The 15,545-nt window shown below is 36.8% G+C and overlaps 1 protein-coding gene across 1 annotated transcript in view; it reads left to right on the top strand.

The window, feature by feature from the left end:
- Nucleotides 1-15,545, top strand: part of PDE10A (phosphodiesterase 10A) — a 194,358-nt gene that overhangs the window by 111,796 nt on the left and 67,017 nt on the right. The window contains exon 3 of the mRNA XM_086626871.1: nt 6,158-6,186. Coding sequence (XP_086482997.1) covers nt 6,158-6,186 — 29 coding nt within the window. The remainder of the gene's footprint in view (nt 1-6,157; nt 6,187-15,545) is intronic.

The following is a 15,545-nucleotide window of genomic DNA, read 5'->3' as shown; positions in this document are numbered from 1 at the left end:
CTCTTCTTTCAGCAGTAATATTGAATAGGATATGAAGTCATAGGCTAATTACCATAAAACACAATTGTAGGCTTTCTTGGTGAAGTACATTCACTGCAGGAACCTATTAAGTTTCTTCCTGGTGGTCAGAGACCAGGTTCCAACATGAGTTTTGTTGAGAGACTTCTACAGAATTTGGTTAAACTTTTAGCTGATGTGGGCAAGATATCATTCCACAAGTTCAGAGGCACATCCATCATCCTGCTATTTAAATAATAGTGGGCACGTAAGTCTATGTTGGCTATAAAGTAATTTTCTTGATCATGGTTTTGTGGAAATACACTGCTTAAATTGGCACATCGAGTATGCAGTTGAGAATTTTTTGTCCATTGGTAGGGAAAGTGTGGAGCTTCTATCAGTATGTTTTGTATTGCTAAGCAATTTCAGCAACAAGAGCAAAATCTGGATCTTCATATGCCCTTCTGTTCTCACAAGGGCTAATGATACTTTCAGAGGGTTGCTTTTGGAAATTTTATGGCCGGAATAGGTTGTCTTGCAAAATTGCTCCAAATTGTCAGTTACATGAGGTCAAAGACCATAGGAAAAAACAATGAGCTTCCAAACGTTTAGGTTTCTCAAGTAAGGATGCAAATTGCAATTAAAGTAGACTGACGAACTAATCTGATGCCATTCTGCCACAGAAATAAATTAAACCTGGTAAACTTTCTTTCATGGTGGTGAGATTAGTCTTTAACCAATCTACATTTATTGATGTGGAATTTCTATTGACATATGAGTGTATGACAATTCTCAGGGGAAAAAAAAGGAGCAAAGTTATTTATGGTGGTCTAATTGCATTCCAAACAACTTGTGTCTTATTAGCTGAAGCAAAAGGAGCCTAAAGCAGATTTTGAAAAGAAAAATTATTAGGTTAATCTGACATCTGCTGTGTGGGAAAACATTCTTTGGGAAAATATGACTGTACCGTGATCTGGGATCTCATAAACAGAATTAATCCTAAGCATTTGTTTGCTGTCATCAACAACAATGGTGGACCATCAGTAGTATTTAACCACACAGAACAAAGAACACTATGAGACCAGGGACAAAGTGCAATATTGTTTTTCCGAACGAGCTCCTGTGATAAAACTAACTAGGTATTAGAATTATTGCTTCCTTGATATATGCATCAGAATATCACATCCAAGATGTTGAAATCTTGTTTTGCATTAAAGTTGTCTTTGTGATTACTCTGGCTTAGCATCTTGGAATTGTCCGAAGATCAGTCACCATTGTTGTTTTTTTGTTGTTTGTTTTGTTTTTTTAAAAAGAGCATGCATAGAAATACAAGTATGAAATCAGAATTTTTTTTGATGTGCAAAATAAAATATGAATTTTTCCTGTTAAATGAACTATTACACAATTTAACACTCCTTCACACACCTCCAAAAAAAGAGAATCCCAAACCAAACTAAACCTGACCTCATTTGTACTGTGCCAAATGCCAATTCTTCTGTGGAGTTTGTTTTCTGTCTGTTCGGTTTCTTGTTTTCTGCTTCTTCCTATCTTGCTTTTCTTGGTTTAGTATGGATGTTGTCTTTAATTACCATACCAATTATTATGCATATTTGTAGTGTGCTGTGCAGTTGTTCATTAGAATAGTAGAAGTAGTAAAGCTGAGGTAGTAAAGTCTGTTAAGTTGTAATTTTGTTCTTAAAACCCAAGTCTTATCATGGAACTCTTCTCATTCTTCCATACCTCCTTCCAGGTCACCAGCTCTGAAGAGAGTTTTTTTAATAGTAGCATTTGCAAAGTTGTCAAGATAAAACCAAGTGTAACTTTATTCTTGTGGTCTAGGATAGTTACCTGGTTTTGAAAGTTCAGAAAGTGAACCATTTTCTGTGCCTTTAGGGGGCTGAGCCAGCTCACTGCGGGGAGATGAACATCATTGCTGGTGCAAGGATTTTGGTATGCAAATTTGTTGTATAGGGGTGGGGAAGCCCTTGAATTTAGTTCTATTCCCCACACTTTCCTGTTTTTCCAGTGGTGGTATCAGTGCTTGCAGCATCAGCTAAACCAGGGCGTTCTGCTAGATTACTGATGTGTGCCTGGTGCTTCTAGAGGACAAAATTACCTCTTCCACTGGTTGTGTGCTCTTCTGAGCTGCTCCCATCGCACTGCTGCTGACTACCGACCCCACTGTGCATCAGGCGACATTGAGAATCAGGGTGTTAAAAATACAGCTTGCAACAGCCTTGACTGAGTGGTACAGCCAAGTCGGTGTTATGTGTGTGTATGTATAGCAATTTCTTGTCTGAAGTTTATCACTTTATTTTTAAAACTGTTAAAAAAACATTGGCATGTTCAGAGTGCCAGAACTAAATCATACATGTTCCTTGTACTACTCTGTTAATAATTATGTCAGGCATCATATCACAAAAAATTAACATGATCCTCCTAAATGATGTGAACGGCAATACTACCAACAAACGGGATTGAGAGGGTGACACTCATGTGTCATAGTTGATTGGATTTGATGTCTAAAGAAAAAGTGAACTCTGACAGAAAAGTTTCTAGTGGCTGGACCATTTGTATGATCTCTTTCACAAACACTTGCTTTCTCCCAGGGTGTTTATTTCCTTCGGTGCGGACACTAATAAGGCATTTTCCCTTGTCTGGCTGTTTTCCCACACAATATGCCGTAATAAATGGGGACCTTTATATTCAAGCACAAAATTTTTCTGTGAGATTTAACCCTATAGCAGGCTGCTGTGTATTGATATACTTAATGTCTCTGATTTTATTTTAATAGTTAATCTGTTTCTTTAAAAGCTTTGTATTTTACAGTGATGGAACTTGATTTACAAACAAGGGATCTGTGTGTTTGTCTTTTAAACAAACAGAATTCATGGGTTTAAATAAACAGGAGTATGCAAATTGAGGGTATTTTTCATCAGATCCCTGTTACTTTCATATACTCTGTGCTGTGAATAAAACTACAGCAAAGCGGTGCCAGCACTGAAGTCGTATCACTCGGCATGTACCTGGGCCTTACAGACTGCACCTCCGGAAAAGGAATTTGATTCAGTCCAGATTCACGGGGTCACATTCTTCCCTTACTCTATGGAGGTGGGGAGGAGGTGGAGTGGAAAGGCCTCTTTTTAGGCCTTTTGTTTCTTTTAATATGGAAAATTATTTTCTAGCTCATTATGTAGTAATTTAACTTGTATGTAGATATATTAACAGAATGTTTGATGCTGTTTTTTCCCTTCTTCCCCTCATCTTTCGCTTTCTTCCTTTCCCTGAAAATACCTCCTTTTTTTCCCCACCAGTTTATAATCCCTGAATTGCAAACCTTGTGTATGGCGTTCTATACCAAACTTCACACTTTGTTTATCTTTCTTCTGAAAAAATGGCCTATTCATTATATCTTTTTTTTAATTCTGAAAAAGTGGTCTCTAATAATTATTCCATAAAACTTATCTTTATTGAATACCATAGCTGTTTGTTGTGTTTTTTTTATTTTTCCTGATCTGTTAGCGTATTTCTCTTAATTTCCTCACAGAAAGAAATCAAAAGTTTTTTGATGTAATGACCATCTGTCCATTTTCATGTCGTGTACCAGAAAAATAGACCCAGACCTGGATGGGGGCTTCATATGTTACCTTTATAGACTTACTTAATAAAAGAATTATTTCTTTATTATAAATAAAGGAATTAACAATGAACCACAAGGCAGGAGTGATACTTGTGAATCTCATGTTATATATATTAAAGCACGGTATTATATATGAGTGGGAGGTTTCATGGCACCAGCAGTCGATCAGACCAGGCCTCTCAAGTGAGGAAAGGTTTTGATGGGGTGTGAAGTGGAGAAGGGAGTTTGAGAGATCTGTAGAATCACAGGCTCCATAGATAAGGTGAATAGAGGGCATCAAATGAAATTCATAATGTCAAGATTCAAAATAAAATAGAGATAGTTTTTCTCATAACATATATTTGAACCGTGGAACTCGGAGAATGTTGTGAATACTGAAGAATGATGGCTCAGGTTTTAAAATGCAAACAAAATCTAACACCCCTCCTAACCCCCAAAAAAGTGTGAGGAAGAAAACCCCATCATAGTCTTTTAAACAGGAAAATATTACCACTGATTCAAGAAATACCTGATTCCTTGGGTTCTGAAAACTGAGTGTGTACTCTAGGGAAGGCATCATGTCATCACTTGGTTTTCTATCGTTCACTTCTTCTGTTGCTCACTGTCAGAAATAGGTAGTAGAGGGGATGAATTTTGAGTCGTAAATTTGGCTATTCTTGTGACTGGTATGTGAATTCATCCAGTCAAGGAAGATTCGATGATCACTGAAAATTGCCGAGTATATGTCATGCATTGCATTGCAAACAACAGAGCTACCTTAAATAGCTCAGCTAAGTTTATCTCCATGTTCTGCATGTGTATGTTACTGGTATATCATTTAATTGAGGGTAAGAGAAGACTAATATTCACTCATGATTATGAAATATATCATTTTGCTTGGTATCATTTCAATTTTGAGGAGAAATCAGTATGATTATTGAGTTCTTTCACTGGAAATTGGGTCTTGAATCTATTTTCTTGATTTTTTTTCCCCTAGTTTTATTGTTTGAAAGTTCATCTTAAATGGCAAGATATAAAGAGCCTTTGCCGGTGATAACATTGAATTTGTAAATGTTCCTTTCTTAAGGGCACCTTCAGCTGAGGATGATTTTGGAGAAAATGTAGTGTATTTGCTGTTAAAAGCCTAGGTGATAATATGTCTGTATCTGACAGAGATATCTGAAAATCCACTTGATAGAGATGTATCAAAATATGTGTAAACTAAGGGCGACAAAAAGAAATATATCATCTTTTTAAGTGAGATTAAATATATTTGTTGACTTAAAGCTAATTTCCAAAGCATACTAATTTGATTCCTAGTATCAAATAAAAGGTTACAAATAGTTCCCTTCATGTTTTCAGAAACAGCTAGCCAACTGGGGATTTATAAGGGTGCATTTAAGCTGCTTTTGGTGAGGTTGAACTGGAAGCTAGAAATATTTCCTGTGGCAGATGTGTTCTTGCTGTATAACTGCTTTCCCTTTGTTTTCAGAAATACCACTCAATGTTGTAGCTAGTGCTCTGGTATTGTAACTGTGTTTATTTTTACGTATTTAAATTATGAAAAAATGCATGAGAGTCTGCTCGCATTTGAAAGGACAAAACATAATAATGTGTGTGTATTTTGCTTAATATAATATAATATTATATAATAATGTGTGTGTGTATGTATAAGGGGCAATGGATTTAAACTGAAAGAGGGCAGATTTAGGTTAGATATAAGAAAGAAATTTTTCACTCTGAGAGTGGTGAGGTACTGGAACAGGTTGCCCAGAGAAGTTGTGGATGTCCCATCCCTGGCAGTGTTCAAGACCAGGTTGAACGAGGCTTTGGGCAACCTGGTGTAGTGGAGGATTTCCCTGCCCATGGCAGGGGGGTTGGAACTAGATGATCTTTAAGGTCTCTTCCAACCCTAACCATTCTATGATTCTATGATATATAAATACATATATATATATAAAAACCACCCTGTAATCTATGTGCTTTTAATGCGTTATGCCAGATGACATCAGTGGTATTGTTGTAGTCTTATGGTCACAAGGGTTTTTTTTTCACATCCAAAGAAGTCAACAGGAATAGTATATTTGATCTTCAGAACAGAAAGTCTAAGTCTATTCACTAACTTTCTTGTATATGTAGGATGTTGGTGGCATATATTTGGTAGAAAAGGACATTAACTTCTCAGATTGTGCGATATTAACAATTGTCTTACTGAATTGGAATATAAACATAGGAGAATGATGTAGGACTTACTGATTTTGCTGGCCTGTGGATTGATTTATGAAATGCAGGAAATTTTGTATTCTTATTAAGTCAGCACGGAATTCTTGAATATTTTATTCTGATTTTAATTCATTTTTAGATTTAGAAGTTTAAAAGATTGTAAATGTATGCCAGTCTCAGGATATTTCAATTACTTTATTGAACCGTGGTAGAAGTTTCGTACAATGGTGCAAAAATTGTTCCAAGTGCTGTATCTTGTACTTCATTCAATCTAGAAACTTCCTGGAGTGCCTAATTGTTTGTTTTGTTTCCTCTTAGATGAACCGACTCCTAAAGAAGTCAGCAGGGTAAGTGCTACTCTCTGTACCCTCTAAAATGAAGTGTAGTCTCTGAGGCTCACTGTTCATTTGAGATTATTTTTGTGCAGTCTCTGATCAGGATTTGACTCTGTTCCCTGGACATAGTGGATCTCCAGAGAGGGAAAAAAAAAATTATGCTGTACTAACTGACTAGAGAACAGTTAATGAAGAAAATAAGTATTAAGATAACTTGATTTGCTGTAAATAAATTAAAAGATATTTTGCATTAACAAATTTAGAGTTCCTACAGTGCTATTTTCATGATCCAGTTTTAAAAAGATACTTCACAGAAAGCGGGAAAATCATGGGACTTTGAGCTTAGGCATACCAGCAGACTATTTAATCAGTGTTACTGCCTTGAGAGATGGCAAGAATAAGAGGAAACAATAGAAGGAATATGCTTAATGCAATAACTCTCTTTGAGATGTGCTGTAGTACAGATGAGCTAAATTATTTGATTTGAAATATTTTGTAGTGAACTGTATGAAATGTAATGTAAAAATCTTAAAAAAACACACTCAGTAATAAATTCCTGACTCTAGCCTTACATCCGATTGACACTGTGTCGGACAGAATATCAGTCCATGGTTAAGGACTGATTCGGAGGATCCGTTAGAAAGTAGTGCCTTTGCTGGGAGTGATGAGAAATCAGTATAGAACAATCTGTTTCCCTCAGATGTGTCCTGTCAGCCTGAAGCACCCAAAATGTTATTTCATACAAGATGAGGGAGACACTTAGAGCCTTCTGAGGTGGAATCATAGTCCAGTTTTGCTCCTCTTCTTGAGTGTCTTGTATAAACTATTTCATGTTCCCAGGAGAATGACAGTAGTGTCAGACACATTAAAAATAAATCTGACTGAAAAACTGCAAAAGCTGACCGAATGATCTTGCTTTCAGTAGAAGTCTTTTGGAAAATACTAGGGTATGGAAGGAGTGGAAACAGGCTGATAGTGGAAACCTTGGTTTGGTAACCCTGAGAACAGAGGGCTGGCATATGGGGGAACTGAAGTTCACCTCTTATGAGACTATGAAAAAGAAATTAAATGATGTCTAAAATGAGTTTATTCAAGCAAAAGTTCTCCATAAATGTGATGAGCTATGGAAGAATAAAGATGTTGAGAATTTAGATGAAAATTAATATGTTTTAGTAATTTATTTTTATAACACGTTTTTTGGTCACCTCTTAGTATTCAAAAGTTATGACAGTTGACTAAATAGCTATCGGTGCAACCAAAGATTATTATTAGTATATCTGTATATATTGTTTTGATTTCAAAATAAACAAAGATCTGCCTAAGAATCCCAGAAGCTGTAATTATTTCTGTAGAAGAAAGTAAGTTCCTTTTAATTGTCATTAATTTGGTAAATAGATCGAGATTTGACCTAAAACTCTGTAAAATGGAGTTACAAAACATATCTAGGTTACCGCATTTGAGGTATTTAAGGCAAAAAAAGCAAGTTCTGGAACCCTGAACACTCTCCCCAAGTCTGCCCTGTCAGTCACTCCGTCTGTCTCTCGAACTGGTCCCAGCCATCTCAGCCCCTTGAAGTCATACAATGACTTAGAAGATCTTCTTTTCCTGAAGATGAGTGGGCTCTCACTTCAAGTCCTGGAGTCAGTGAGGTGTAGATTATATTTCAAAGGATCTTAAGTAAACGTTTTCTCCTTTTTTTTTATTTTTCCTAGCTATCACTTGATGTGCATATTGTCTTATAATACTACTTTTTTTTTTTTTGAGCATACATACTTGAGGGCACTCAGTAGTGCACCACACTACAAATTAATGTGTTTGTTAGTTAATAGTATTTTTGAATAATACCATATATAATTGATGTGATTTAACCCAGCTGGCAACTAAACACCACACAGCCGCTCGCTCACCCTCCCCCACCCGAGGGGAGAACTAAAGAGGAAAAGGGAAGTGGACTCATGGGTTGAGATAAGAGCAACTTAATAATAATAGTAATAAAAAAGTAATAGTGATAAAATTAATAGTAATAATCTGTTAATATATATAATGATATTAATATATAAAAACAAGTGATGCACAGTGTAATTGCTCACCACCCGGTGACAAATGCCTGGCCTGGCCTGGCAAAAAATTCCTGAAACAGCTAAATCCCAACACCTCAATCCTGGATGAGCGAGAGACCAAGAGAGACTGAGAGAGTCCCACAGAAGATAATTCCCTGAAAGAGAGAATACCAAACTTCCCAATCTACCCTCATCTATATTCTGGGCATGACGTTGCATGATATGGAATACTCCATTGGCCAATTTGGCCCTCAATCCTAAGTCTAAGTACAAATCACAAGGGCAGTTGTGGACCCTTTGCCCCAGCCATGCTCCCCCCCAGCCTGTTGTGCTCCTGCACACTGGCAAGAACACGGCAACCTGAAAGGTCCTTGACATCTCAGTACCCACTATAAACATCAGTGTGTTATCAACATTCTTCTCATAACAAATCCCAGACTAAATCTTCTCGCTTCTAAAAAGAACAACTAACTCTGTCCCTGCCGAAACCAGGACAATAATAATGTAGACTATTACAATACATCCTCCTTCTTCAGCAGCAGCTCAGATGCCAGTTTAATTAAAATCTGAACATAAATTAGAATTTAAATTAGGAAAGATCTGTACGTGAGTAATGTTTTTCAGACAAAAAGACATGTTCATGCTGACTAAAGAATTATGAGTTTTAAAGTCATTAAGTGTTACATTTTTAATTCCTGAAAGTGTCTGCAAGAAGCAGCTTATATCGTAGGGAAGCAAATATTAAGGTTAGTGAAAGGAAATTTATTGTAGAATTAAATCACCAACTGATTTAAAATATTATATTAGTTAGGAACTAAGGTAGATATATGCTGAAAAAATGTGGCTTTCCTCACTGGATTTTTTTTTTTTTTTTTTATCTTTTAATGTTGGGCAGATTAAAAACATTAAAACATTCATAATTATATGCTGTGACATCAGTTGCTTCAATAGTCTCCTTTTCTGTTGTGCTTACACAGGACAATAGAATTAAATTGGAGGAGGATATTTTTTGTTAAATTTATTTAACTCCCTTCTCCCCCCAAAAAGCCTTACATTTTCTCTTTAGAATCATACAAGGTTATAGGATTGTTCTAGGGGCTCTAAATACTGAACTTGTCATTCGTTTGCCTTTTTTTCTTTTTATCAGCAAAATGCAGTGGGATGAATGGTGTCCAGATTTTTGAAAAAAATCTTTTACTTCTTGAATTATTGGAAGGAAATTTCAGTATTTTCAAGGGTTTGTATTGTGGTTTCACACTTTGAAAATTGAGGAAGTTCTGAAAAATGCTGTTGTATAGGAACTGCATTTTTAATATTTTGCCATTTTTAGCAGCTTAGTAGAAAAAATAAAGTAGCAATCTTGGCTATCAGCTTTACATGGCATGTTTTTGAAACAAGGAGAGAGTAGGAGAAATTTTCCACATACTTTAGATTTTGAGATTTGTAGAATAGAAAAGAAGCTTTTCAAACTTTATTCTCTTTAATTCTGGCGTACTAATGACAATTTCATCACTATTTTGGTTTAAGAAGCGATGTATGAAGATATCCTAGATTGGCCTGATGTGGGGGGGGGCGGGAGCGACGGGCAGACAGAAAAGAAAACGAAAGGAAAAAAAAAAAAAAAAGGTTTCCTGATTCTTGTAAACTGCTTTTGGCATAAGAACAACTCTGGTTACAAAATATCTCATGAGCATCTGTGACCAAACAGTGAACCTGTGAACTTTTTTCTGCATGCTAGATTCCAGTCTTTATGAAATATATGTAACTGGGGACAGAATCTTCTTTTGACATGATGTAGTATTGGGAACATCCTTGGAAATGCTAAGTTTCTTCTGCTTACTTATTGAGCAGATGTGTATTGGCTTATCCCATCTATCCTAGCTACAGAAGTGGTTTTCTGGGCAGATGGATTTCACAAAGAAAACCAACTATTGGACTATTTTGATGAAGAAAACTTAAGCTAAATTTTATACTTTGTTTTTACTGTTTTATCCACAAAGGAAATGAAAATAGAGGAGTGTGAGTGTGAGCACTAAGTGCCTATGTATTCATGTATATCTAGACTAAAGATATATTTCTTTGACAGTATTAGTGAAAACAATGTGCATTGGAGAGATGTATTCTTTTCAGTTGGCAATAATAACCCCATTCCTGCAGGAACTAAAGCCAGGATTTTGTTCTACGTGCCGCTAACTTTCCCATGATCACTGCGTGCACTTTTGTACCTCAGATTCTGAAGTTTAAACAGAAATACTTAATGTTCCTGATATGATCACAGCGAAATTAGCTGTTGTTCGTTTTGCCTAATGACTTTCCATTCCATGTTTACTCAAACAATACTTCCAGTGAACCTGCCTTTTGGCAAGTGCCTTTGCTTCGTAAACCCCAGTGATGCCAACAGCAATTCACTTTGCAGAAGTTTACCATATAAACACCAGAAAATTATTATCTAGCAAGTGACTAGCTCATTTACAGTACTTTATTCTTGGAAACAGGAATAATACTTTAATCCTCTCCTTTCCCCTTTTTGGACTTAGAGCTTTTGGCAGCTGCCTTGGCACCAGCTTGCACCCAGCACAGTATGTCACTGACAGTTACAGAATTAGCAAGTGTGTTTTCAGTAAACAGTTGCAGTAATTGCATGAATCCTCACCATGCAACTGATAATAAAAATTTGGGCTTTTTTTGACACGTTGGCAAAGCAAGCTCATTCTTTGCAGTATTTCCTTATTAAAGATGGACTTTAAATGTTTTCACACAGTCCTAGAACTGAAGACTGTGGTGAATTAATCAAAAAGTTAGGGGAACTAGAACAAACATATGTATTCAGCCTTTAGAAGTGATGCAAATGGCATTGCACCCATTGTCACGAGAAGGTGCTTGTATAAGCTGATTTCTTTATAAAGAAAATCTTGTGGGTACTGTGGTAGTGATAAGCAACAGTGGTAGGAAAACGATGAAGTTTATTTTTAATTTCGTACATGATGTCTTTAGAGTGTTTGCAAGTCAAGTATTAGGAGGAAATGTGATTTTATAAAAAGCTGTTTAAAAAGAGGAGCAGTATTCAGCCTTGTCAAGTTAAAATGAACCTTATTACGGTGTTTTATTATATAATCTGGAGAGGTGATATAATTGAGATATTCGTGCAGTTTTATGAGCCTTGCAGTTAATAACAGTTTATATGGTTACTGCCATATAATCAAAATGTGGGTTTTTTTGGTAAGCCAAGCCTTTGCTTTTTGTTATGTATTTTTCCTCTTACCAGTGAAGCAACTTTTCAGTGTTACTGTTTGATAACAGGGGAGGAGCTGATGGAAATATTAGAATTGAATGCCAGTGAGCCGGGGCTGTTTTGCAAGAAGCTTCTCCTAGAGAAGGTGTTCACCATCTCTGCAAGGCTTGAAAATCAGCTACATAAACAGGCTGGGAAACGTGTGCCTTCAAAATTAGTGAACCCTTTCTGTGCAGAGTTGAGAGCTGGTTTGCATCTTTTGACGTAATAAGGCCTGTCCTGCCAAATGTCATCTCATATTTTCCCTCCTTTGCCTTTGTCATGAACAGTGTTTGATGTGTGAACAAACAATTCATAAATACCTGTGTATGGTGCTGCAATGTTAAACTTTATTTACTGAGCAAGTTCTAACCCATGTCCTCTCCAGTCAAAACAAGAAGAATAGACGTCAGACAAATGCGTGTAGAAGCAGTTTTCTCTGAGGCTATGAACAAGCATTAAAATTAATCACTTCAGCTAAGCCTGCTCTTTATAGCTTCTTGCTTTCCAGTGTCCAACTTTAAACAAAACTAGTTACTCCAGCCAACCCCAGTTACCTCTTGTGATTTTTTGGAGCAGAGAGATTTTTCTGAGCTTCCTCTCCAAGCTCACTGCTGCTCTGAAAGCCAGCTATGCACTGTAAGCTTGCTTACCACATTCTCTCTACTTTTATTTTTCAGTCTGAGGATTTGACGCTCTTTGGCTCAGCATTTCCACCTTGAAGCAAGCAAGCAGTTTTACTCCCTTTTGTAGTGTTTTTTTTTGTGAGTTTGTTGGTTGTGGGTTTTTTTTTCTGAATGAAGCCCAGATCCGTATATTTGTTTCTTCACGTGTGCAGTTTAGATTTGTTTTCATTGTTATTAGGACACAGTTATCTCTTAGTTGTCTGTGCCCAAAAATGAGAAAGACCAATTTCTATGCAAGATTTGAACTAGCCATCAGTGCAGCTAAACAACGCGAAACATTGCAGCCAGTGAAAGTACGTGGCCTGCAGAAGGTAGCAATACACGTAAGCATATGTGTCAAACGTACACAACCTTACATACACATAAAAGTGACCTGAATAAAAATATATGTCCTTTTTCCACTTGATGATTGGTTTACTTAAGTATTTTGGCGGCTTTTTTTTTTTTTTTTAACAAGCATTTCTTTCTTTATACCCGTTGGGCATCAGAAACACAGTAATGTTTCTATAACTAAAATACAATAATTTCTTGCATTTAAAAAAGTAGGTGACTATTGTGATACTTACAGGTCTGGGCTTTTTTGTTTCTGCATTAGATGTCTGAATACTCATTACAGTAAAGTGTAGTGACACATGGGATGAATATTCTAGGTACTTTTAAACAAGATGTCTCTTTCAAGTCTGCCTTTGCCTGCAAAGGCCTGGATTTGGTCACAGATATGTTTCTCTAGTTAGGCATTCCTTCAGGAGAGGAGAAAACAAAACAAAAAAAAGAGGCAAAAATATACTTCAGTTTAAAAATCTGCTTGTTACATGGGCAAATAAAGTAATGGTTGCAAAATTCTTAAAGGAAATATAGTATTTCTTTAAAAACAATACAATAATTGAGTATTGATCTTCTGAGAAGGTAAGTTATAGAAGAAATCAGAAAATTATGTAGAGCAAGTCTGTTAAATCAGGGTGGTAACTGTTGATCTGGGTTTTTTCTTAATGCTACCTGAGAGGAAGGAAAGCTAATCAGTTTTGACAAAAGGCATCAAACAATTTAGTTTGTTTGTTTATTTTTGTGACTAAAATGCTTGTTTTTAAGAAGTACAAAAGTGTTGCTGTTGGGGATTCTTTTTTATAAAGCAAGTATTGATGGCATTGAGAACTTAAATATGTACAACCAGTCTTATAATAGTTCTGGTCCAGTATGAGCATACTTAGCATGAAATAGTTTAGATTGGCACCTCAATCAAGTGTCAAGCAGATGTTCTAACCGTTAAGACTGCAAACAATTGTACTTTTTTTATTCAAAGGGTTTTTTTAGTTCATCTTTAAATTCATTCTCTGATGACTCTTGTTGCCAAGACTGTAGTTCTATAGGAAAGAAAATTTGTGTTGGCTGGAAGTTTATCAGGAGATGTTGGTCACTTTGGGTTTAGTAGCTGCTTATGTTCTGTAGTATGCTTCATAGAGAAGAGAGTAGCTGTCAATTCTAAAGAGAAGACTGAAGAAGTTTGAGTACAGGTTGCTGTCATGTCTAAGTTCTCATGATTTATGTGTTTGTGGTGAAATACGGTCCCTGCCGAAGGACATTGTTTTGTATAAAGTGCTGTGCAGAATCTCTTGAATTCACTGTCTGCAAGTCTTGATCCTGTCATTGACAGATTAATTTAGATGAGTTGATGAAGTATTAGGTGATTATCTGAAATACTGAATACAAAGAGAGAATAGCTATTTTAAAATCCTGTGCCTATATACAATCTCCTTGGCCTATGTACATTCTTTATTCTTAGTGATTTAGCACCCTTCAACGACTAAGACTCGTTACAAGAGCCTCTGTCCCAACAGATCCTAATCCTGGTTGAGGAATTACCTCTTACCTGAACAACTGGTTTTGTCTTTTTTTCTTTTTTCTTTTTTTTTTTTTTTTTGTTTGTTTGTTTTTTAATCTCAGAAATAATTTTTGTCCTTAGCTTTTTGAGGCTGTTTTTTTTGTTCAGTCGATTTTGGGTTTTGGTGTGTGTTTTTTATTTTCCCCAATTACACGTCTCAAATTACATTTATGGCCTCAGTTTCAAGTGCCCTGGGACAGAATAGCCTACACTTACCCATGCTTTCGCCCCTCTGACCCCTCTAGAGTGCCTTGCAAATAGATAGGGTGGCACTGGACACAATTGTATACCATTAGCTCGCACAGCACTGCTGGTGTCCTCACTACATGCTCTGTCCAGCCAGCCTGTACGATGGTAAGAGGCAGGCAGTGCCCCTCACCTCCCAGCTCCTTTCGCATAGCAAACAAACTAGGCAAAGCCTGGGATGGCACCCATGATGATCCATACTGCTTTTCCAGGGCCTCTCTACGTTTCAGTCTTATAATACTTGAAAGGGTGGGCAAGGAGCCTTGAAAATTTTTAAGAATATGCTTGATGCTTTCTAGGAGAATTGGTCCCTGCTTTCCCAAAAGTCAGTTTTTAAGCCATACTGATGTGACAGGTCACCACCTTTTCCTGTTTCCTGGGCAGAACACCTGTGCTGCCCTTCCCCATTGAGCCTGTAAGGAAGCAGGACGTTAGAGCCACCTCCCAGAAGACCAGCCTGCTCTGGCCCTCAGAGCCTTGTGGTCAGCTAGAGGCCGCCTGCAAAGAGCTCTGTCTTGTGGTTCTCTCTGACATGCTCTGAAACCAACCTCAGATGCCTAAATTACAGATAAAAAATAAGCAACAGCAAGAGGAATCTCTCTGGATGTGGCCACTTTCCCACATGTTTTGTGGCTTTCACAGTTTGGTGGTGGTTGTTTTTTTTTTTGTTTGTTTGTTTGTTTTTCTGTCCTCATCCAATGAAGTTCTGCGTCACCGAAGTACGTGTGGCCGTCTCTCCACACATTATGTGGAATTCGGGCTGTTTGCTTATTCTAACTCCTCCTCCTCGTCTGTGATAATGTCATACATTATGAGGTCTGTAAAAGGACATGTTTCTGTTGTAGAACCAGGCAATTGTTGCTGTGGAGAAAGAGCTTTGTAGTAGTGAGGGAGTACTATGTGGGAACTTGCTCTTCTCATTGCTATTCACAAGACGTTTTAAGAAGTTACAGAGAAAACAGATCAACTTCTGGATTATGTTGGCACTTACTGACCCCATCCTGTATTAATGAAGGCTTTTTGTTGCAGCAGAAGAGCTTTTTCTTTTCTGCAGCACCATAAACCACCCTGGCACAGCTACCCTATAAGCAAGAAAACATGGAAATTAATCTTAATTTCAGTTTGTCATACATAAGGTTTACTTTAGATATTAAATTGTGTCCTTGAATTATATTTTTTTTTGTCTCTTAATTGTTCAGAATTAATACTTAAAATTCATTTCACTCTAT

The sequence above is a fragment of the Tauraco erythrolophus genome, chromosome 2 (genome assembly GCF_009769465.1).
Source record: "Tauraco erythrolophus isolate bTauEry1 chromosome 2, bTauEry1.pri, whole genome shotgun sequence".
Taxonomy (NCBI): Eukaryota; Metazoa; Chordata; class Aves; order Musophagiformes; family Musophagidae; genus Tauraco; species Tauraco erythrolophus.
The sequence above is the reverse complement of the archived record's forward strand: the minus strand, read 5'-3'. Positions and strand labels throughout refer to the sequence as shown.